Source organism: Carassius auratus, chromosome 35 (genome assembly GCF_003368295.1).
Source record: "Carassius auratus strain Wakin chromosome 35, ASM336829v1, whole genome shotgun sequence".
In the NCBI taxonomy this organism is placed as follows: Eukaryota; Metazoa; Chordata; class Actinopteri; order Cypriniformes; family Cyprinidae; genus Carassius; species Carassius auratus.
The window spans coordinates 13,252,650-13,278,418 of NC_039277.1; the positions used below are offsets into that span (position 1 = coordinate 13,252,650).

Consider the following 25,769-nt stretch of genomic DNA (forward strand, 5'->3'; position numbering starts at 1 on the left):
TTTCTGATCAATGCTGATAGCAGTCTTCTCTGGATGGGTGGAATACAGCATCTTTCTCTCTCGCTCTCTCTCTCCTCTCTCTATCTGTCGTGATACTTTGCAGGTGCTGAGACATCACTTTAAGCTAAGCCAGCATTTCTCTGGGACTATCACACATATGATTCTGCTTTTGTGCTCCGTTAAAATCAGGACAGTTTTGTTAGTAGTCAAGTCTACATCAGCACTTGTCAGCTGGGTTTGCGATGATGCGTCTGCACAAGTAATTACACCAGCACAACATCAACTATGCTGGAGAGAGAGAGCGCTTCGTCTCCATCTTTCTGTGTCTTCCACAGCTTAAACTCTTTAGATATAAGCACTTTTTAAACAAGCACTGCAGTAAACAAGATGAGAAGCGTGTGTGTCTGAGAGAGTCGGTTATTTCAGTGTTTTAAAGTCATTTGTTGTTTCCTCATTATCAGACTAATTTCTGTCCATTTTCACAGTTTATTTAGAAATTTAGTTTTTCTATCTCTCCTGGAAGACAAAATCAGCCGTTGTTGTGCCTCCTCCTGAGTGATTGAGTTTTCACTCAGTATTTTTTCCTCTTTTGTCTGTCTCTCTCTTTCTTTAGGGAGTCAGTCTCACTGATACTGTCACTGTCGGTCTCTGCCTGTCAGTCCAACCTCCAGCGCCACACTCGTTCATTTCTCTCTGTCTGTCTCTCTGTCTCAGGGGTTAATCATGGTGGAGATGTCGCCACCATCCAGAGAGACTGATGAGCTGTTGTGGAAATAGAAATTAGAAATTAGAAATGCTTCCTTTGTCATTGCCTGACTCAAATTTAAAGCTTTCCTTCATTTTTCTTTTGCTCTGGCTGTGTTTTGAATAGCATACTACTTTACTACTCCACTAATTTGGTTGTATGTACTAGTGTTGGGGTACTCTGATGAGTCCGGTTTCGAGTACAGTTTTTGTCTTGGAGACCATTAATGTAAACACAGTTGGTTTTGTTTAAAGTTAACTTGAACAGTTGGGAGAAATACCGCTGTATCAAAATATTTGATCTATGTGTCAGATCTTAAAGCAGCTGTGTAAACCTGCAGCCGCCGACTGTGTCATAAATGTTAATCAAACAAAAGAAAAGGAGAAAATAACTCCCTGTTCTTGACTGAATCACTTATTAACTTTAATAAGAATCATCTATATTTAATGTATATAGTGAAGATTATTTTTACATTTGTTACTTCGTAAAATGTCTGTAGAAGGATATTTCTAGAAGCCTTTTACTAGGCCACTATCTGAAAAACTTTTTAATTAGTATTTTGGAGTAATATATTTTTTCATCATTTAGCTTGAAAGTAATACTTGGTGTTTACTTGCCTTTAGTAAGCTTAAGAATATTTTAATACATTAGTTCATTATTTTTTGCTTTTGTAATACTCACACATTCCTTACACATGCATTCAAAAATAAAACCGGTGTGAGTTGCCTGTGACTTATGGAAAGTATATTTAGGGCATTTAATACATAGTGAGTACTATTTGACAGACTAGGTTTATCCCTCACAGCCTCATTCTCTTTCAAGAAAAATAAAAAAATGCATTGTCTAAGGGGTCCGTGTACTGTGGCGTCCATTTATTTTTCATTTATCAAAAAAAAAAAAAAGTATACCCAGAAATTAAAATGCAGTTTCTTTTTTCATGGTTCAAACACTGATGGATAGAATAAGCAGACACAAACTAATTTTGATTATTCATTAAAAATCATGAAGGATTTATTATTATTATTATTATTATTATTATTATTATTATTAATATTATTTTACATTTAGATAAAAGGTGCATTTTCTGCTCTAAGGTCCAATTCACCAAGAAAAAGGGTGCAACTTTTTGGACTTCACAATGGGAGGGATGGTAGCCCAAAATTTGAAGCATGGATTAGCCTGGACATTTAATATAACTCATAACTCAAGAATGTTATATACACATGAGGATGGTTTTCATTTTTGCGTGAATTAACACTTTAAGGCAAGTAATTTCACTCTGTGGCCATCTTTGAAATACTTCTTGGACATGCAAGTGCAGCTCCTATCTATTTGAATGGGGAAACATTCAAATAGCGTGCGCTGTCCAAAGACCATGTCTCAGAAGAATGCTTTCTGTTTCTATAGCTACTTCTAATGGCAGCTGTAGTGACGCGATGACTTTACTGTTTGTGTTTGGCTCTTTTATTCAGAAGGTGGGGGTTCCTTTGGTAGAGCAGCCATATTGAGTGTTGCATTTTACCCCATTCAAAACTATACGAGTGATGCATCTTGGGTATTCTAATGATGATATTACACTTTATTGCGTGTTGTACACACACCAGGGATGGAAATTAACTTTTTGGTCCACCGGCTGGGTGAAACGGTATGCTATTTTTATTTACCCGCCACGGCGGCCGGTAGGTGAAGCTAGTTTAGCCACCACAACACAAAATCACCTGCATTTGGCTGGTGGCGGGTGCTAATTTCCATCCCTGACTCCTACCCCCCCCATTCAGTATTCAGGATTTTCTTACAGTATTTTGTGCACTGTGAACTGAGCTCTGCCTGTGCAGTATTTTATTCTCTTTGTGTCTGTCTTCAGCATCTCTGGCCTTTGTTAAAGGCTGTTTACACACTTCATAATATTTACACACAAATGACATTTTGGAAAATGATTGCAGTGCAGTTTGTGTGCATGCCTGGAACAGAGATCTGATGAAAACAATAAATGGCCAGTCGACTGGTAAATCTGTACTCCACTGTAGGTCTGAAACGATTCCTCAAGTAACTCGATTACAAAAAATGATCGAGGCTAATTCCTCTGCCTCGAAGCCTCTTTTAATTTATTTTAAATCTCACGTCAGGTTCTTTCGCAATGATTTTTTAATTTGACACAACACGTTTACGTCACCCACAAAGCGGAAGGAGACACAAGCTCTGCGTCCCAAATCACATACTGCAAGGAGTCAGCAGTATTTTGATTTGAGGGCACATGCAAACGTAAAGAAAACGTCGTGGCGTGTGTCCATTGCAAGATAGAGCTGGCATTCCACAACTAGGGCCCTATGATTTCCACGATGCAGAAAATACGGAGGGAATCGCGGAATCCAGTCATAAAAATGGAATTTACACTTTAACGCGGAATTGTAAAATTTTGAATGAATTAATCAAAAATAGGTCAATGCACTTACATTTAAATCACCATATGGACTAATATCTGTAAATATTAGCTGTGATATCAGCGTCAGCTGTCTCACTAAATAAGGATGTGAACACATGAACAACATATCCAGAACTTCTCTGACAGTCGCTTCATGAGCATTTGACCATTTGATTTGAGTAAAATGTCAACCCATCAAAATAAAAGTCTGGTTTAGTTTAAAGACAATTATTTGCCAGATATGTATTACTATTGTTCAGCAGAATGTACATAGCCTACTACAAAAAAAAAATCGTACATTATTTTTTTAAGGTTTAATGGCACAACATTTCTTCCATGTTTTATTTTTAATAGTAAATCCCATTTGTTTACCAAAAAGTTGTTAATTTTCAATTTTTATAAAAAAGGAATCTTAGTTGTTAATTTTAAGAGACCCAAGAGTCTTATTTTCTCTTGCATAATTAATATTGCACTTTAATTAAGCAAAAACACGTTTTATCCGATTACTCGATTAATCGATGGAATGTTTGGTAGAATTCTCAATTACTAAAATATTCGATAGCTACAGCCCTACTCCACTGTATAAATTTAATATAGATTAATCATTATTAAAGTTACAAAGTTACTTGCCAGGTTTCTCAAAATTTCTTCCCCACTATTTCAGTCATTAAACAGTGGAATATACAGCAACAGTAGAACCCGTTGACACTCATTCTGATTAGAATCCATGAGTCTCACCTCAGGATTACAGAGAAATATTAATGTCAAAAAATTATTTAATGAATTACTGCTCATACCTGCTAATTATATATCAAAACAGATAATTACCTTGGGAAATCTGTCGGACTGCTGTTTGTGTAATCAGGGATGTTTAAATGTCATTGTTTACTTTTTAATGCGTTGTGTTTAATTGGTAGTATTAGTTTTGTTTGGGTCCACCCGAGGCACTGACTCTAAAGATTTGATTTTGCACGTTTCTGCGAACACAAACTACGATATTTGCCTTCAACAATTTATGGCTGTGTGCAGTGTTTTGGTGATCTGAGAAGACAGTCAGTCAGTATTTTAATAGTGTTGTCTCATTGCCCAGTGGATCAGGTTCTTTTGTCATTTTGAAGCCCGACCAGAACGGAACCACTAATTCAAAGCAGCCTAGAGTCAGAGCCCACTGCTGACAGAGAAGCTGGAACTGCTGGGGCTGAAACACAGATGTGTCTGTCTCTCACAAACACACTCCCGCATGTGTACAGAGGCATGACCCAATATCTTGCAATAAAGCAACCAGACTCCCTGCTGCACTCTTCTGTGTTCGCTTGCTTTATCTCTGTCTTCAGCTGTAGTACGCAGTGTAGGACAGTGCTTCTAGCTGTCTCACCCTCTCTCCCTCTCTTGCCGTTTGTCCTGACACACACTCGTGCTCTCAGGACTGTCTCACTCTCCTGTCCTCATCCTGTCGCCCTGCCCTTCTTTTTAATCTCTCAACTCAGTTCTATTTCTTTGTCTACCGATCCCAACACTGTCTTTCTCTCTTGTCTCCAAAGTCCTGTCGATCTCTCTCTCTCTCTCTCCTTCTCTCTCTCTCTCTCTCTCTCTCTGTCTCTCTGTCCTGACTCCAGGCTTGTCTAGTTATCCTTCACTTTTTCTTCAGCTCTCTCTTTCACCCATGAATGTTAAATTTTTGTGTGCTTTAATGGCACGAAAAACCTGTGCATTTGTATCACCAAAGCATAGCTGTGTACAACAGTAAATTGTCTCTCTCTCTCCTGATCTCAAGTCTTGTCATTGTCTCTCTCTTTCCCCTTATTTCAGTCATGTCTCTCTCTCTCCTGCCCTATAGCATGCTCTCTCTTCCTCTTTATTTCAGAGCTGTCTCTCTCTTTTTCTCTTTCCCTTGAGCCTCAACAACAACTAGAAGAACAAACCGAAGTGGTTTTCCTGAGGTTTGCCAGCTTCAATTCTCTCCGGGCTGTACGGAGGAGAGATTCCGTTGAGTGCAGTATAATCTGACCCGGTTTGGTTTTGTTTGGCTGTAATATTAAAATTAAAATCATGTAGGGGAATATAAATGGCTCTCAGCTGGATTGTAGCACCAGAGGTGACCGCTTAGGTTTGCTTTCCTTGCAGTTTTGTGTCCTAATTTATCGTCTCTCTCTTCACCTCTCTCTTCACTTGCCCTGTGGTAATATAAGACGAAATGATGCAGGCTTTGTTTACTTGACTGCTGTCTGATTGCGTTCTTAGTTCTGTTTGAATACAAACTGCAACTAAATGGGAAGATCTTAATGTTTGATTGTGAATTTCGTTCTCCCTCCATATAATTTTTTTTTTTTATTAATACAGAGGACAGGCCCGTAAATGCAGTGCCTTTTTCGTCTCCCTTTTTATGGCTTTGAACTCTTGAATTTTATGAACCGATGCCTGGGAGGAGGAGACCACCTCTTTATTTAAAACATAATTTGATTGTTGGCCCTGTTACTCAGAAAAAAAAATTATTACTCGTTACTAGTTACTTTTTTCAAAAGAAATGGTTACTTATTAAATTACTGTGTGGCAACAGTAATTTGTTACACTACAGGGCTCATGTGCTCCTAAGTTGAAAAATGTAGGGGTGCACTGGAAGTCTTTTAGCTTAATAAGGGAACATAAAGATACAATTACAGACGTGCCTGGCTACTAGCTATTATTCGCTTGATTTCGATTACGAATATTTCACGTCATGTTTGAATGCATATTCGAATATCGAATAAAAAGTGACCGCCCTACTACCGAGCACTGATATCAACTAAATATCAATCAAAGCAATGTTATGGAGCTTTGAAGTACAGTATTGTTGAAAGTTTGGGGTCAGTAAGATATTACCAACCCCAAACTTTTGAACTGTAATGTATTTTTTACTAAATATTGATTAGAGGTTTTCAAATTTTTTCCCCATTACTTTACAAATTTAATGTCTTTTATTGGCTTGCTTTGACAGTATTGCATTTGACTATTCTTGTTCACAAGATGTTTAAAAGCCATACTGAAATGGGCATGAAGAGCTGGTTTGTAAGGAAATGATGGCTGGTAACATCAGGTACAGTCTGTTTTGTTGCATGGAGCAGAAGGTTCTGATGGTTTGCCTGTGTCTGAGGAGAAAGAGTATGTGGTCAGCCCAGATGGTGGCTCGCTTTCTTTATTTCATTGGCTCTTTGCTCTGTTCTTCTCCTCTGTCTGTGATCCCTTAACAGCCAGTTGTCGTTTTTGACTGGATCAAAGTGAAGGCAAGCCCTTGAAGTTTCTGAGGATGCCACACGGCTGCCCAGACAGCCAAGACAGACTGAGAATCTCTCGCATACGGATGCTCTTTAAAAAGATTTTTGCTGTTTTCTGTGGAAATGGGCTTCTACAGTTGCCTTTGGGGGGTGGAGGGGTGGTGGAGGAAAAGAATGAGTGTGCGATGGCTTTCCTGGACTGGTCAGATCAGAGAGCCGGAAGCTAATGGAATTCTCCACTTCAAAGCAAAGCCTGCCTTCCAATCAGTTCAACACGACAAGATTAAAGCTGACCCACATTCATCAGTTCTGATTAGACCAGCACTGTGATCCAGATGTTTGTTCTGATAGGCAGGCTGGGGTGAGTTTTTTTTTTTTTTTTTTTTTTTTTTTTTTTTTTTTAAGTGGCCGTCAGAGAGGGCAGAGGTCACCTAGCCATCTCTTTTCCAGGGGTTGTTTACATTCACTCTCCTGGGATTTTCATGGTCCAGACAAAAGACATTTTAACATCATTGGGCTTTCACTGTCTCTATAGGTGGGATAGTGTATCTTAGCCAAAAATCTTTAACCAGATCAGTTTAATTACAGCCAATTGCCGGCCTTGTAGACTGTGTCCTGGTGACCTGACGCTGACCTTTACATTCAGTTTATACAGTTCTGACTAACGGTTTCCCTTTCCACAGGGTGACCTACAGACAAGAGCGACTGTTTTTAGTCTTGTCTAGTCGTGTTATGTCTGATTTGATTCTAAATTGTAAGTTTTGTACTTCGTGGTAGTCTGCTGTTCAGATTTTATGATTGCAGGTTTTCATACAATACTTTAAATCATGAGTTTTCTGCTCCGTAGTTTCAGCCAGAACAGAACACTTTTTTCATTCCTATTTTCTCCTTTGTTTTGGCGTTTCTATAAATGTGGGACTTCTATTCTAAGACTGAGCTAATGGGAGCAGGAAGTGAGGATGTCTATTTTTAACTCATTGTGTGTATTTGACTCAGAGGGGCTGGAATGAATCAGCCACCATCATTAGCATTAAACATTTCACTCCATTGAGGTCCATTAGAAGAGATGCTTTCTTACGCTTTGCTTTGCTGTGTAGAAGATCATTGATGCTCTGATTTTATATCCACCTTGTGGTTATTTGCTCACACTGTGTGTTTTAACAGGAGCAGAAATGTCAGGAGCAGAACATAAGACATAAGACATATCTTATGTTCAGTGCTGGTTGCCCTGTGAGGGCAGAATCACTCTATCTGAGACATCAAATCAGAAAGTGGCAGAGAATTTGCGTGCATTCAAGCTGTTCAGGTAGTGGTGTTCAATCTGTCATTGTGCCTGAGCTCTTGCATGATTGCCCCTGAGATCATTGAATCCACCACTATTTTGGGGCACAATGGGAAAGTGAGGGCAGAAGTCGTCTGGGGTAATTAGCTGTGTGGAGCAGATTGGTTTTAAATGGCCCAGTTAATTATCATTTAAAAGTCTTTTTATTTCTTACACAGTCTGATGCACCAAGTGAGCGTGTGTGAGAAATAATTTGTCTCCAGTCAATCCAGGACCATACTCCTCTTTTACATGAAGATGAAGAAAAAAAAAATTCCCCCTGGACAAGTAACTTTTTTACTCTGACAGGTGAATGATTGATTTACTGCACATATCAAGTCTTTATGTCAAGCCCTGGCATGTCATTTGTGCATACTGTATGCATGAGTAAATGCTAGCCGACTGTGTAAATCCCACCATTTTCATCCTAATTATGTCTAATGCCTAATGACATTATTATATATTCACTGTATTTCCACAATGCCGCCTCCTATAGGCCTAAGAGGGGTGTGTTTGACAGAATAGGGGCTTGAAAATTTTCTCAATGTGTGTTTGGGAAGACAGCAGATGCAGGTGGATGGTACAACTGTTGTTGCTGAGTGTCACAACACAGAACACAGTCAGTTCAGGAGACCTGGATGTGTGTGTGTCTGGAGGCTCAGTTTTATAAACCTGGAAGTGTGATTAATTGTGGCATAGGTTCTGGCAATGACGACTTTGCCCGCTGTTTGTGTTATTTTTAACTGTCTCTGGACGGTCTCTTGGTGGGGTTGAGAGAGGGGTGAAAGAGAAAGAAGGTTAATGTGAAATAAAAACCTCTTTTTTTTTTTACAAAATAATAAATAAAATAAATGGTGACCATACAGTCTGTTAACTGAACACAGAAAAGGTGAATGCAAATTTAGACCCGAAAAGCAAAGGAGCATCTGTCCTAAATTCTTATTTTGAACTGTGGAGGACTTCTTCCCAGTAACAGCTACAATAGATTTCATTACTATTTTATCATCAAAAATCTGATGTCCTTATGATACAACACCCTTTAATGCTGAGAGGAGTAGAATGCTGAACATCAGGACCAGAGAAGGAGAAAGGGAGGACACTAGAGAAGGAAGAGTGAGTGTGTGTGTCTTGTTCAGATACGTGCTGGCTCTTGAAAACTGTGGTAAAATCACTGTCATTTCAGCGGAAACTCTTTACGCGAGTCTAATTCAGAGCTCAAGGCACTGCAGACTGAATCACCCTCTTTTTAGGCAAGATGTGGATGCGTGTAAGTTAAGCTCCTAACATACAGCGCAATGATCATGGAAAATTGCCAGAGTTGTTTCTGTGTGAATGCAAACATGTCCCGGGATTATTTCCAAGAACAATCCTGGGATGGAGACCTAGTAACATTGGCAGAATCAGGAACAAGCCCTGTGTGAACAAAAGCCAGGACCAATGCCGCAAAGGGCTTCATTGGGATGACACGCTTAGTGAAATGGTTTCCATTACACATGATGTCATATCAGTGTTTCCCATTCATTAACTAGACTGTGGCGGCCCGCTGTGGTTTAGCGCGGGTTTGGGAACGTAATGGCCACCAGTTATGCAGCTATGCATTTTCAATATTTTAATGTGAAAATTTTACAGATTTTTTAATTTTATTAAATTAGTAGTGTTTGTACACCTGTTTTGACAGAAGCTGGAGTTTTCCGCCAAAATAAATAAATGCTGAACTGAAGTTTAAAAGCTTCAAGCTCAAGGGTATATCTCTTGCAAGCATGGCCTAAATTATAGCAAGCTCACTGTTTGGAAGAAAAATATAAATATTGGGGTGGGGGTTTATATGAATGTATTTCTGAAGGGAACTGACTTTACAAAAGTTTCTACGGCATTTTTCCCCTCTTATGATGGCTGATCCATAAGTGCCACCTGCTGTCAGAGAGTGGATTTGCGTTCTCATTCAGAATCTCTGTGTGAAAGAGACTTTATTTTTATCATCTTCAGGTAGATACGAGAGTGTCTTACTGCAGATTTGAACTCTAGACACATCACACACATATGTTTAGGGTTTAGCTTGGTCACATGTCTTCAGGGAACAATTTGACACTGTTCTGAAGATATATTTTCACACATTAATGATGAATGGGATTTTCTGGAGTCCATTTACAGGTAGAATCACAGAGCCCTCGAGTGAGAGGACAACTGCTTTAATCTGTGTGCAGGAAATTTTGTTCTGAGGATTCCCTGGATGAGATTAGACACAGCTGACTCTGTCGCATGTGTAGTAGTGTTCAGTAAGGATAAGCAGAGATACGGATACAGAACAGCTGCTCTGGGATTTCAGAACAGTCTAGACTATAAGGGATACAAGTAGAAAACAGTGTTCCTAATGTTTGCCCTGATGTTTGTCACTTTAATTTAAACAGGAAGTGTAAATGTGTGCCAACTGTGGGAGCACATGATCTATAAATGTTTAATAAAATTTATTTTGAGCTATATTTTAGATTTACTTAATGCTTTTATAAGTTTCAAATATTTTTATTCTTATTTATATTATTAACATTTTTAATATTTGTAAACATATTTTCAAAAGTTCCATAATAATGCAGTCTCATAACAATTTGAAGAAAACATTTTGTTTTAATAGATTTTAAAGTGTAAATTATTTCTGTGATGGCACAGAACCAGTCAGCAGTCATTACTCCAGTCTTTAGTGACATATTATCCTTCAGAAAATATTGTAATATGCTGATTTGGTGGTCAAGATACCAAGAAACAATTTCAATGTTAAAAACTAAGGATGCACTTAAAATTCAGAAAAATTATAAGAAAAACGGTGGAAAATATGTGCCACGGCACACCACCCAGCAGTATTTAGCACACAGGTTTCAATTAAAAATCTTTTGTATTATTTATTCAAATAATAAATAATTATTATATAGAAGTTTTGGTTTTCGGCAAAGTGCATCCAGTATGGTTTTGAGCCAGTATTTTAATTTCAGTGCATCCCTATTGAAAACTCTTGAGCTGCTTAATATTTTTTGTGCATACATTGATACCTTTTTTTTTTTTTTTAGGAATTGCAAACAAGCAAATAATTAAAATATTTATTGTATTTACAAATATTTATATTTATTTTTAAGAAAAGTGTTACCATTGTTAAAGTTATTCTAAAGGATTATTATGTTACATTGTTTTGACACAAATGTCTTATTGGACTTTTGGCCAATAATGTAGGTTGTATTTACCACATGGCCAGTCAGTGTAGCTGTTGATTAAAGACCATTTCTGTGTCCATGGCTCCTACAGACGTGCTTAGAGCAGCTGGTGAGATGCTGGATGTGTAGCTATGCTGGAGTCAGGTGGAGAGGAGGTGGAGGAATGAACTGACCTCCGGCACTCGTTTATTAATAACAGCTGTCAGCTGAAATCCCTCCAGAGCGGAGCCCAGAAACAGCAGTCCGCAGGCATGCATGGATGCAACTCGCTCTGTTGGCAACCGCCCCGCTGCTGGAGGTCTTCAGAGAGAGACATGCATAAACGGGGACAAAAGGCCTTGATGTCAATTTCCCCTTGCTGTGTCCTGATCTCTCTACAACCCTCCCTCTTGTTCATCTCCAACCTTCTCTCAGGTGAAGTCAAGTTTAGCAGTCATTACTTCAGTCTTTAGTGCCAAATGATCTACTCAGAAAATATTGTAATATTCTGATACTAAGAAACATTTAATATCAATGTTGAACCACTGCAAAGTCAAACTCAATTAAACCAGTCTGACCTTCCCTCTCTGACTGACTAAAACTTTCTATAACTAATGAACAAATCAAAGCTGTAAGCTCTAGGTGCCCATTTTTTCTGTATCTGGATCAGGGCATTTATTCTGTGATTATTATTATTATTTTTTTTTTTCTGTATTTTTTCCAGTAGTCATATTTGTCCCTAGGTTTTAGAAAACAAGTGGACAGCTGAGGACGATGTGTTCTGCTCTTTCTGTCAGCGTGGAGGTCTGGAATCCCTCGGTGCACTGCCAAATTCCCCGCCAGTACAGATGAAACATTCTCACAGTGTTCTCAGTTAATGTTCCAGTTCTCAGTGGAGAATGACAAAAGAAAAAGAAAAAAAAAAAGAGTTTGTTGGGTGGGAATAAAGCAAACATCCTTTTTAGAGGTTTACTCAAGGCACACGGTGGCTGCAGCGTGGAGGCGCTGGCCAGATCTTACAAACTTTGATGTCTGCTTTCTTTGTTTCCTCCTAAACAGAGCGGCATTTTGAAGGTTATGTAAATAAACTCAGGAACCTGTTTTGTTGAAGGCCTCAGCTGCTCTGATGTGCACGGTGAAGCTGAGATGAAGAGAGAGAGGAGCACAAGAGAGAGGAAGCGATCCCCTCCTCTTTTTGTGTCTTCGCATTTCTTTTAGACTTTGATTTGAGGGTTTAAAACTCTTCCTGGTTTTTATTCACCTGGATAATTATATACACAGAGTCTCCATAAAAGACCTTCAGATAGGATAAAAACACATTTCCTTGCGGAGAGTTCGTCTGCTAAAACGCCTTCTATATTGATCAGTATATATCATGCTGTTGGTTATGAGATGCTATGAGAAATCCCGGGTAGTTTGGTTTGAGAGTTGTTTAATGGATTTACAAAATATCAAATATCATGTTTCTTCTTTTTTGTTTTTGTTATTTGTAGCTCTGGCTAGTCCAGATAAGCCAGGCAGGAAGTAGACATGTGAAATTATGTGCTAATGGATGTTTACCTGCATGGGTGTGCATGCAATACCATTCATAAGTTTGGGGTCAGTAAATCCTTCCTCCATATCACTACAACACAGTTTTCAGGCAGTGCACCTGTTTTCAGCATTAATAAAAATAATAATAATAAGAAGAAGAAGAAGAAGAAGAGTCTCGTGAGCATCAAATCAGCATATTAGAATAATTCTGGAATGATCATGTGACACTCAAATGCTGGTGTAACGGCTGCTGAAAATTTAGCTTTACCTTCACAGGAATAAATTACATTTTAAACCATATTAACAGAAAACAATTATTTTAAATTTTAATAATAATTTAAATATATATTTTTTACTGTATTTTTTTGTTTAAATAAATGCAAACTTGGTGAGCATAAGAGACCTCCTTTCAAAAACATTTTAAGAATCTTAGCGGCCCCGAACATTTGAATGGTAATGTATGGTAATGTAATGTATGAATGCATGTCTGTGCACAATGCAGTTGTATTTACAGGTATGTGTGTTTAATTTAAGTTAAAATTAGCAAGTGGCAGAGAGTATAAGAGCATCAATATGGAAAGAGGGTCTTGTTTTTGTTTTGAAGTTTCCTACTTTATGATTAACCAGTAAGCTATTTTAATTTTGAATTTGCATACTATGAAGCATTTGGTTATTGGTTTTGAAGTAGTTGGCCTTTGGTTGTTCAGTATAATATGACACTCTTAAGCTATGAATTTGATCTGAAATCACAGAGTTTGTTATCACAGGATTTCATTTAGTTGTATAATGGTCATCAGAGCAGTTGTATGTTCAGATGACTTGTGTATTTAGTTATATTTGTTTAATTATTACAGACTAAGCTGTGCTCAAAGGTTTATTGACGTAATTCTCATCACAGTATTTGCACAAGGTCAAAAAATAAAGTGCATACTTTAGTAATTTGGGTTAAATAAAGCTTGCTTTTGAAGTTCCTAAATGCAAAACTTTCAGTTTCAGTGTTTTCCTTTTTTTAAGGCACTTTTGTGTAAGCCTACATATTATCCTGACCAGCACATGATACATCAGACCCTATCAGAGAGACTGAAAGAGACTCGTAGTGCTTGTTTTCATGTTGTGCACATTTAACACATTACATAAAGCCTTATTCAAGGCTGCATGTATCATATCACCATGGACAATTTCTACTGTAAAACTGATTTATTCTGGTTCGTTACATAAATCAGCTGTTCTTTATGATGGCATTTCAGTGATTTGAACTCACTGTTACTTTTTTCTGATGTCCACTCAAGTGCTGCTTGACTCTTGAGTGTTTTAAAGAGTTATTTTCTTTTACAGTGTTGCTTTAAACATCATAATTCCTTCGGAAAAGGGCACATAGCTGTTTTTCGTCTGAAGTGACCAACAATTTTACAAGCCCACATGCTCCATTTGGCAAGATCTATGATTTTAATCGCCTCTGTGGAGAGGTCCTGCGGTTCTGTCGAGGTGTGTGACAGGATTGGGTTTATGTGAGGTGCCTAAATCTTTAAGAGCTTAGCAGCAGAGCATGACTGAGAAATGAGAGATCTGGGAGCAATTACAGAAGATACAGAGAAGTGCAGAAAACGAGAGATGAGGGGGAGAAATGAACAAGTCATTGAAAATGAAATGAAGAGATTTGGTTAATCAGAGAGTGTGTATGAGTATGTGTGTTAGGGTAACTCCGTGTTTCGGACTCCCCAGAGGCTGACCAGATGCTGTGTTTCCTGCTTGGATGAACAGCTTCTTTTTGAGGGCCTAAGAGAGAATAAAGTGCAAATGACAGCTTTAGAGTGTTAAGGGCTATTGTGGGATGGGTTTAGTGTGCAATTAACTTCCAGATTTCGGAATATTTCAGAATGAAACTTTGTTCTTTAGTTTAAACCAGACTTAAAACTATTTTAAGCTGGTCTAGTGATTGTACATCTGTGTTCTAGAGTTAAATAAGGCACTTTTCAAGGGCAAGTGCATGGTTCTCTGTCCTTCAAATAAAATACGGTTGTAAATATTAACATTTAGCACAATGTGTAACGAATGCTTTCAGCAGATGCAAACATGGGTAAATGTTTTTTGTTTTCCTTAAAATAGTTAACATTTGCCACACGTATATGGTTTTTCTATTAAATGTAAAAAACAAATCAGGGAAGTGTCAAATTAACAAAGGTGAATGAATGTATGAAGATGTTTTTCTTTTGGGTGATCATTCAAAATGTGTCAGTTTAGTATTTCACTTGTTAACTGCTTAATATTTATTGGAAACTGTGTTCCATTAATAAAATTAAAAGTTAAAAAGAAAATAATTTATGCAAAATAGAAATATTTTCTAACAGTATGAATTGATCCATTTAACACATCCTTGCTAAATAAAAGTATTCTAAAAGTTTCTTAAAAAAATAAATAATAATAATAATTTTTACTGACCCCAAACATTTATAATGTCAAATTTTGATCTGAACAAAAGCTCAATATCAATGAAGAATTGAAAGTGCTTGCAGGAATTCCTAAAGAAAACTAAACCATTGTAAAACAATTAAATAAATACAGATGTTGAACATTCATAGAACCTTTACAATTGGATTTCACAGGTTTTTCAGTTTGTATTTATTTTTGATCCACATAGAATCACAGAGATCGTGACTGAGCACTGCACCAACTGCACAAAACGCCCCCACCACGAGAGAAAGCTGCTACCTGCCCTCTGGGCCGGTGCTCTTCACACAGGACATGGCAAGCAGTGGAACCGAGACAGTGCCCGTGCCACGGCCTCGCGGTGGACGTTGACATAAAAAGCCCAAATGATGTCACACTTCAGCTTTGTACAACAAAACAGGAACTGGGAGAATTCTTTCATCCACTATTACTAGCAGCAAACTATATTAATGCTAACATTAGTGGCATGCCCTAATGCTAATGTTTCCTGTCACTGCTTAAGTTCAGAGATGAAGACTGCTATCTAGCGGTTGGGATATAAACACAAAACAAAACTGACTAGAATCTTGAACGATTTTTCTCAAAATATCGGTATTCCTTTTCTTAGAATTGATACAGTATCACCAAACAAATGTCACAATACTCATCAAATGATTTTTTCTTACACCCCAGTAAGGGTGTAATTTATTTTTTATTTTTTTACAAATTTATTTAAAATCGAAAGGGTCAATGTTTATTGCATGTTGTCTTTAAAATGAAACATTCTCTAATTTTTAGGGGTTTTCAGAAGAACCCAGATGGTTGTTCCTTCACTTGTGTGGAATCATTTCCATATGATTCAGCGCCTGAGTTGTCCTGATCCGATCTGGCAGGTTAGGTGGGTTTGGTGCATCTGCTCATTGGCCCCTGTTTAAGAGCTGGCAGTGATGAGGTTACAGGAGTTGTTGGGGCTGCAGTACAGGAGAGAGCTGATCTGAACTCGGCAGCTGTGAAGGTGCACTGCAGAGCACAGGGCAGAGCTGCAGGATAGAAGTGCCAGCTTGGTGCCTAGTCATCTGTGAGTCCAGCATCGGGAGGAGAGAGAATTGACTGTGCCAGCTTGCTTTACACATCCCTAGCAAAATGTCTCTCTCTATCTCTCTCCCTCTCGTTTTGCTCTCTCTTTTTTTTCTCCAGCTGTGGTGACTCAGCGGGACAGTGGGTGCAGAGAGGGAGAGAGAGAAAACTGCAGTCTTACAGTTGAGGTCATTTTTGTTTAACTCTAACATCTCCCAAGCCCAAATGCCAAAAAAAAGCCTGAGGGTAGCCATTCATAATCATTATTTAGTATTCCTCGAAAGCAACAAGAAATCCTTCTGGATTTACCAAAGCCCGTTTTTCCTTCAAAATTCTTATTTAATACCTTTGAAGTATATATATATATTTTTTTTTACGACAAATGGTTGACTGTTATGGACATTTAAAATGACCAATACTAATGCCTGGAAAGCATAAAGAAAATGAATACAAGCTAAAGAGTTACCTGCTAGCACATGCAATATTGTTCAAAAGTTTTAAAAGATTTTTATAAATATTTATTTAAAAAACCTGACCCTTTAGAGTACCCCCCCCCCCCATTTTTCCATTTTCTTTTTCCATGTTTAACCTCTTAACTGTAACTGACATTTTTTAACATAGACTTGAAAGTGCACAATCAAAACTTTAATGTAAAAATAAAATAGAGATGCACCGATACTGGTATCGGTATTGGGTCCGATACTGAGCTCCTGTACTCGTACCCGTTAAAATGCCCCATACCAAACACCGATACCACACAGCATGTGATAAGTGCCATATTCAGACAAAGAAACACAGACAGCAGAATGGAGTTATTAGAGATTAAGGTTGTCCATGTAGGATATCTAGGCAATGAATATAATGTTAAACATTCAGTATTAACGCATGTATAGCTGACATGCACGAGCTGATAAAGCATGCTGAGTGGATTGGGCACAGCGGCGGAGATGCGAGCTTGTCAAGTGAACATGCATTTCATCACTGGAAAGTTTGTAGTTCAGTTGGATAGGTCAAAAACAAGTAAAACAATGCACAAGTTACTTAATGGTAGGGAGAGAGAGAATGCTCACGCACTTCTGGTGTGTGTGTGTGAGAGAGAGAGAGAGAGAGAGAGAGCATGCTCGCACTTCTGTTGTGGTCTTTGATATTCACTCACTTAGCACACGCATATGGATTAAAACTAAATCGTCAAAGACAATTTATAATTAAGTGTGGAAATAACCTAAGGATTTACGTTTAAACCAAAGATTATTCAGAGACCAGATATAATTTTATTTACTAGTGGGTGTAGGACACTAAAGTTTATGTAAGGTTAGCAAAATAAAGTAAACTGTGACAAATTATAAGGCAAGGCAAGTTTATTTATATAGCACATTTCGTACACAGTGGTAATTCAAAGTGCTTTACATAAAAGAAAGTAAAATAATCATGAAGAAAAATAAAAATAAAACAAGCAATTTTTAAACTTTTAAAATGATTAAGACATTTAAAAACAGTTAGAAAATAATTTTACATAAAAATAAAATAAAATAAAACATTGAAAATATAGTGCAATCAGTTCGGACATTTGACAGTGCTCATTCAATAAATGCACAGCTAAAAAGATGCGTTTTGAGTCTAGATTTAAATGTGACTAGTGTTTTTGCACATCTGATCTCTTCTGGAAGCTGATTCCAACTGCGGGCGGCATAAAAACTAAAGGCAGACTCCCCTTGTTTTGTGTGAACCCTTGGTATTTCTAACTGACTTGATCCTAGTGATCTGAGTGGTCTGTTAGGCTTATATTCAGTGAACATATCTGCAATATATTTCGGTCCTAGGTCATTTAGTGACTTATATACGAGTAAAAGTACTTTAAAATCAATCCTAAATGTAACTGGAAGCCAGTGTAAGGACCTGAGGACTGGTGTGATATGCTCAGATTTTCTGGTTCTAGTCAGAATCCTGGCAGCAGCATTCTGGATGAGCTGCAGCTGTCTAATGGTCTTTTTGGGAAGGCCAGTGAGGAGCCCATTACAATAGTCCACCCTGCTGGTGATAAAGGCATGAACAAGTTTCTCCAAGTCTTGACTGGAAACAAAACATCTAATTCTTGCAATGTTTTTTAAATGGTAGTATTGCTGATTTAGTTACTGCTTTGACATGACTACTGAAACTAAGGTCTGTCTCCAGAATCACACCAAGATTCCTGACTTGATTTCTAGTTGTTTGACCCCTAGAGTCAAGGTATGCATTCACCTTTAACACTTCATCTTTGTTTCCAAATGCAATGACTTCAGTTTTTTCCTTGTTTAACTGAAGAAAGTTCTGGCACATCCAACTATTAATTTCATCAATGCGTTGACAGAGGGAGTCAATGGGGCTGTAGTCATTTGGAGATAAGGCTAGGTAAATCTGGGTATCATCAGCATAGCTGTGATCGGCGATTTGGTTCTTTCTCATTATATGACTTAGTGGAAGCATATACAGGCTAAACAAGAGCGGTGCAAGAATTGACCCTTGTGGGACTCCGCATGTCATGGACGTCCACTTAGACTTATGCTCTCCTATACTCACATAATAGCCTCTCCCTTCTAAGTATGATCTGAATCATTTGAGTACCATCCCAGAAAGCCCGACCCAGTTCTCCAGTCTCTCTAGTAGTATGTTATGATCGACAGTGTCAAACGCAGCACTGAGATCTAGCAATACCAGCACCGATATTTTGCCAGAGTCACAATTTAAGCGAATATCATTTATTATCTTAATGAGTGCTGTCTCTGTGCTGTGATGCGGTCGGAAACCAGATTGAAAATTGTCCAGGTATCCATTTGAGTTTAAGTATTTGTTCAGCTGATTAAAAACTGCCTTTTCTATAATTTTGCCTATAAAAGGAAGATTAGATATTGGTCTAAAATTGCTCAATTATACCCTTAAAACAGTGGACTACCAGTAAAACAAGTTTGGGACCAAAAGTCTGCATGAATCTGGAGCATGGCCAGGAGACAGTCATTAAGGCTAAGGTTTGCCTGACTAAGTATTGATAGATGTGTAAATATAGTCATACTAACAGCTGTCTGAATAATTTTTGGTTGATTGTAATCCATTACATACCTTTCTATCAAAGTTATCTAATATTATCAAGATGACACATGAGACTTATATTACATCTTGTAAAAAGGTGCAAAATAGGTTCCCTTTAAAACCTGATTAGTGCTAAGTGACGAGAGAGGTAGAGAAACTGAGCTCAAATGTATGATTGACAGGGAGGATCTCTTGAGGTTAGTTAGCCTATGTTTCAACACTCAGCATTAAAAACATTAAACCCACAGCCCAAGCCAAATGCTTACTCTCATCCTTAAACACAAACTTTCAACTGCACCTTAATGAACCAGCCCATTTCACAGTGTAACCCTGAGTTTATTGACTTTCCATGACCGTTCAGGAAACGGGCTGCCTGCAACTCATGACAGAATGATTTTTTTAAAATAAGATGCTTTTTGCTTATTTCTCAGTTATTGCTTTTATAAAATGAATGGAAATGCTTTTAAAAAAAAAATTTTAAGATTATTTTTAAAGGATTAATGGACAGCTTTAAAGGAAAACAACGTAACAGTTGCTCTTTCATTGCTCAGGAGACTTAAAGGAAAACCAAGAACTATTAAATATCCAATTTGTCCCAGTGAAGATTTGTTGTCCATTGAACTCTAAACCTGAGGTCTCATCTACAAAAGCAGAAGTCTTGATTTGGTTCCCATTTAAATGTAATTTCTGTCTAGAAGAAGCAGCAGTTAGAGGTATAAATAAACAATAATAGATATTTTTATTTCTAATGAAAACATTTATTTTGCAAGACCTGATCCTGTCAGAGTATTTTTAGTTAGGCTGCCACTGATAACACAAGAGTTGCACTCACGGTTTCATTGTGGCATTTTCACATTTCATCTGGATATTAATTTTGCATATGAAGCTCACTTACTATGCAGATGGCAGGGGTGTGTTTATAAATGTGAGCAAGTCTCTCTTTGTTCAGCTGACTTGAACATAAAACAACTCGTGTATATACAAGCCAGAATGGAGGCAGTAATGGAAGTCCACACCTCATCACGGAAACATCTCACAGACACTAACTTTAGACTGGAAGGATGTGTTGAATTACAACAACTGCTTTAAAAGTTCAGGTGTGTGTGCTGATCTGCTGTCAGGGGCGGGTGGACGTCTCACCCTGTAATTACTATTGGGAATGTGAGAGCCGACGTGGATCGCTGATGGCTGCGGCCACATTCTAATCATTTCTTTTTGAAAATGAACAGAAGTCAGAAAAGCTGAGGGAGAAAGTGCTCTGATTGGGAGAGCAGGATGAAGAAAAGCTCCTCACAGGAAAGAGGTCTCGATTTGAAAGGATGCCCTCTGGTTCAAGTGGCCTTGTTAGAGAGATGAAGCCAAAGTCAGACAACTGTCCTCAGCTGTCCACAAATACTGTCATTCACCAAATCAGGGGCCATGGAGGATAAGCGTGTGTTTGTATTTGTGTTTGTGTGTGAAACTCTCATTTAAGTCGTGGATGAACCGAGTGTGCATGTGTGTCCCATAGAGACGCTTAGAAGAGAGAGCTCATGATTGTTTTGTTTTTTTGTAACTTAAAGGGATAGTCCACCCAAAAATCATTTACTTACCTATGTCGTTCCAATTCTGTATGATTGACAACTGTGGAACATCCAATAACTTATTTTGTTGAAATGTTAGGAACCAAACAACATCATCCTATTTTACATATGGCTCTTTCAATTCCTCGCTTCACTATGCTGACGTAGTATACTGTAATGTCACTTAAGATCTGTCAGGAAAAAAAAGCCAGAAGGAACATGTCCTTGAGAAACGGCAGTGACCCTGCAACAGATCTCACACACTCACTGCTGCAGAGAGAAAGAGAGAGAGGAGACCGTGTCCTTGTGGGAACCAGAGAGAGGTCATTCAGTCTCGCTCATGCTGTTGAATTCTCCTTCAGAGTTACTGCTCTAAAGCACCAGCAGGTGTGCAAGCAGATCGGTGGGAAAGTTACTCGTCTCTTCCGTTTCTCCAGCTCCTCCCTGGAGCCCGTCGTCTGTGTTCCTGCCTGTTTGAGCTGAGCTGGGAATACATCTTCATAACTCGGATCTCATTTTAATAAGTGTCACAAGCAGATTCTGCACAAATAATAAGCGACCATCTCATATTAGCACAAACCGTTTCCTATATGTCCCTGAGAGAAAAATACCCGCTCTGCTTTCAGCCTGGAAGTCTTTATGGTGGTGGGCTCTGATACCTGTTAGACGTTTTTTGCTCTGAATAATGTAAGTTGTGTAACACACAAGCTTACTTTATTCCTGTATCAGTGTCTTTTTACCTGGCTGTCTGTCTCTCTCTTCTCCAGGAGGATTTAGGCAGTCGTGTCGGGTTGTCAACACGGAGAAAGCAGGAGAGAAAGTAATTGCGTTGTTGCAGTGCTTGTAGAAATCCCATCAGCCCTGTGGGCAGACCTGTCACAGAGCATAAAAAGCCGGCTAAAAACTTAAGCATCCTCAGACAGGGCAGCAGCAGAGGTGGTGAGCAGGGAAACGCCTCTCGCATAGACCCACGGTGTCACAGGAAGCAGATGAAGCTGCTGCTGGTAGTCTGGGAACAGGGCCAGCTGCTGTTTCCATTAGTTAGATCTGTGCTGATAAGAACAGGGATGCTGGTAAATACCCAGGCTGAACAGACCTGATAACCTGGGTGGATGTGCTCTTGTTAGGCTCTGATCTCCAGCCACTGGATTGATTTGCATCCTGAATGTGTGTCAAATACAAGCTGCCAGTGCTGATGCAAATAGACAGGTAGATAGACAGACACATATCTGCTCCGGTTATTGCACATTCAGTGACAGAATAAACAGATTTATGTAGTATTTAAAGGAGTAGGGTTTTATTTCTTGTTAACTAGAATCACCAGATGGAATTGCAAATAGAACAAAGGTTTTCAAACAATTGCTGGAATTAGGGCTCATACTGCTGTTCAAAAGTTTGGAATAATTAAGAATTATACATTTTTAAAAAGATAATGTAAAACAATAGTATTGTAAAACATTATTACATATATAAATATATAAATAAGAGCTGTTTTCTATTTGAATCTATAATCATATTATAAATAATATGCTGCCTTGATGTTTAAGAACCGTTTTTAATATTAACAGTGCCGCAAACAGTTTTTGCTGCCTTTTTTTTTTTTTTTTTTTTATAGACCTGTCGCGATAGTCGATAAATCAATTAATTGCGCAATAAAAAAAAAAGAACTCTATAATATTTTCGGCCGCAATCAATTTCTTAAAGTCCGAAGTATTTACTATAATTTCACTGTTATTACTGTTTTTACTGCATGAATATATGCTATTTATTAATGCACTTTTTATGTGGCTATTAAATTTCCTAAAGGTGCGTGTGTTTTAAGATTCTTCCTGTCTTTCTCTCTTCGGCTACACTTGATCTCATCCTCCTGTCACCTCTTCTTGTGGGCTGTAGAAATCTTTTGTATTTAACCCGCTTGGGAATTAAAGGTTTTAATGCTACCCTCCTTCCCACTATTCCTTAATTGAGTTTAGAGGGGAAAAGGAAGGATTTGTTTTGCTCTGTCATTTGGTTTTAAACGTGACTGGAGCTGAAAAGCATCTGGATGTGTGTCAGAGCAGAAGTAAACATGTCAGGAGTTTAACTGAATAGAAAGCGGCACTAATGGTGCCAAACGTTTGTGGCATCAGTGAAAAGTGATTTGTAACAGCATTATTAGCTGTTATATCTTAGGAAGGTGCATCTGGAGAGACTGGAATCAGCACTGTGCCTCTTTTAAAGCTTTTTTTGGAGTTTGTTTACAGAGGAAGATGATGTTCAAACACAAATGTGTCATCCTGAGGTCAGACCTTTGTCATCCACATGATCTTAACATGAAGGTATACTGAGAAAAGCCCCCAAATCAAGATGTTCAAAGGCATTGTGATAGTCAAAAGAATGGAATTAGACCGGTTCTTGTATTTTGTCTTTACTAAGTTTTAATTGTGGGTCTTTGTAAGCAGGCACAAGTATTTATGTTGGCATTCCGACATATCTTGGACAACACAATAGGACGTTTGTGTAGATTTTTTATTTTTTTTGGTTGCACTTTATTTTACAGCACGCGCACTTACTTGTTCTTGCAGTGTACTTGCCTAAGAAAGTGAATAATGCTGAATATTGTAAGGTAACTTCATTGGTTAGGTTTAGGGGTAGGTTCAGGATTAGTTCCTAGTTATTACCCAGTTATTATAATTACTTTAACAAGTACATAGTCTATGCATGTGGAATAGGACTGTAAAATATAGTGCTACCATTTGAATCAGTATGTGTTTTTGTCATTTTTTTTTCATTTTTTTTCACTCGTGTCACTTATAGTACATAAGCTCACAACTCAGCCAAAATACATCTGTTTGTTTTTTGTTTTTTTGGTGGCACTACAGATTTGCAGGAAATACTGATACACCGTTCTCTTCTATATTTGTTTCTCATTCTCATTCTCACCATCTGGTTAAAAAGTCTGCTCTATTTCTTGATCTATACTTGGTATTTCATAAAACGTATTGTTTGTTACTGAAATGTACGTAAATTAATGATTCATTCTCCTCTGTATTTAATTAATACATTTTTATGGTAAACATGCAGATTATTTAATCACATATTTAGACAAACTAACGAACATCATGATCGGAATAGATCAGTGTCAGTAATCTAGGTGTCTGCTTGGTCTGAACGTGTTTTGTTTTGCTCATGTTTTTCTCTCCCTCTTTCTCACCAGATGGTAACAAGGACAAAGAAAATATTTGTGGGTGGATTATCAGCAAGCACAGTTGTTGAAGATGTGAAACAGTATTTTGAACAGTTCGGAAAGGTAAGACCAGAACATCACTCCCTACTGATATTCCAGTATGAACTTCTACAGATTTCCATGCCTAGGCAAACACAGACTCGCTCATGTCTGCTCCGGATGTGTTCGTTACAGTGCAATGCTGGAAATGAGGGCACAGTTGTGTGAAGGCGGTGTGTGGTTGATTCAGGAAACTGTTGTTGGTGTTTTCAGTGATGTTGAAACTTACAGGCTGTAGAATGAAGTATTTATATCTGGACAGTTACTGCCAAGTAGTTGACATTGATTAAAACCTGCCTGGGAGCAGGGCTAGGATGGTAGTGGGTGAGTTTTAGTCTGTGGCTATGGCTGGGGGCATAATGAAATGAGTAGGGTAATTTGAGTGCATGGCTAAGGTGCGGATGGGATGTTGGGGATGGAGTTTGGGCTGGGAGTGGGTAGGGTTTGAATTGTAGGTGTGGCTAGATTGTCCTGGTTAGACATAAGAATGGAGTTGGACTGTATTTTTATTAGGGCTGTGTATTGCCAAGAAACTGGCAATACAATGCGTATCACGATACAGGGATTGCAATACGATATATTGCAATACGATATATTGCAATACACTGTAATACTGTAAGCAAGGCAATATATTGGGATATTTCTTATTTTAAAAGAAATTGTATATATTGTAAGGAAAGCTGTCATTAAGAACACGCCACCATATGCAAACCTTAGCAATAAATAAAAAAGTATTTAACCAGAACACAGTGGATCTGCGTTTGCAATAATCAGTCCCTGTAACATTCAATGTTACTGAATCACTTTTTGTGCAGTACGAGTAAAGGGGGATAAATTAAAGGGCTAGTAGGATCCTTTAGTTAACCTGTTAGCCTGCACCCTGACACCCGCATCCTCAACTCCCTGTGTTTGCACGTGTCAATTTTTACGAATAGATTAAATGAAATGGGACAAATGTAATTCTGACAAACTATATATCATTACTATATATACCTCAAATAAGCTCGCGAACACGTCTATATGAATGGAGTGCAATTTATTGACTTTACTGTATGGCGCATTTGTGTTATTACCATCTTTATAACTGGCCATCATCACATCAGCACGTATTTCCATTGTAATTCATTGTTAATGCTGCATTTCTAGCAATCTCAGGATGTTTTGTTCTCGACATAGTCTCTAAAAAATGTTTGCAGGAATCTCAAGGCACTTCAGTGTCTATAACTTGTAATATTTTTGAGCATTATCAAATCTGGTTGATAAAGCCCAAAGGGTCTTCTTTCCAAAGACACCAAAATTATTTGTATAACACTGAAGTAAGGAACTGTTACAATTTTAAGTTAGGTAGGGTACTTTCAGCTGTGAGTCCCATAATGGGGGGTGCTTGGTAGGTGTTAAATGTTTAATACGTATAAAATGTATTTTATAAAAAGAGCATATATATTTTTGGACTAGGGGTGTAACGGTACGTGTATTCGTACCGGACCGTTTTGGTACAGGGCTTTCGGTACGGTGCACGTTTGCACCGAATGCAATATTTTGTTTGTGTTTCCAAACGAACATATTAAGTGGCGTTACACCCCTATTTTGGATCCTGCTTTAAAGGTTCACAATTTAAGTTTACAAGTGTGACATACAATGTCATAACATTTTTGATCTGAACAAAAGAATTACATTTGCTTAATATCAATGAAAAATAAAGGATTCTTACAGGGTTCTTAAAGAAAACAAAACAATTGTAAAACAATAAAATAAATACGGATGTTGAAACTTTCCACTTGGATATCTCAAGTTTTACCGTTTGTATTTATGTATGTTTGTATTATCGCCGAAACCGCGATGTGAGCACCGCACCAACTGCACTAAACGGCCCCAAAATGAGAGAAAGCTGCAGCCACGGGGTGACCCTTCCGCCTGTTGTACC

The 25,769-nt window shown here is 38.1% G+C and overlaps 1 protein-coding gene across 2 annotated transcripts in view; it reads left to right on the forward strand.

Annotated features, from left to right (window-relative positions):
- Window positions 1-25,769, forward strand: part of LOC113054492 (RNA-binding protein Musashi homolog 2-like) — a 152,823-nt gene that overhangs the window by 29,967 nt on the left and 97,087 nt on the right. For both annotated transcript variants that reach the window (XM_026220080.1, XM_026220081.1), the window contains exon 6: window positions 23,777-23,869. In XM_026220080.1, coding sequence (XP_026075865.1) covers window positions 23,777-23,869 — 93 coding nt within the window. The remainder of the gene's footprint in view (window positions 1-23,776; window positions 23,870-25,769) is intronic.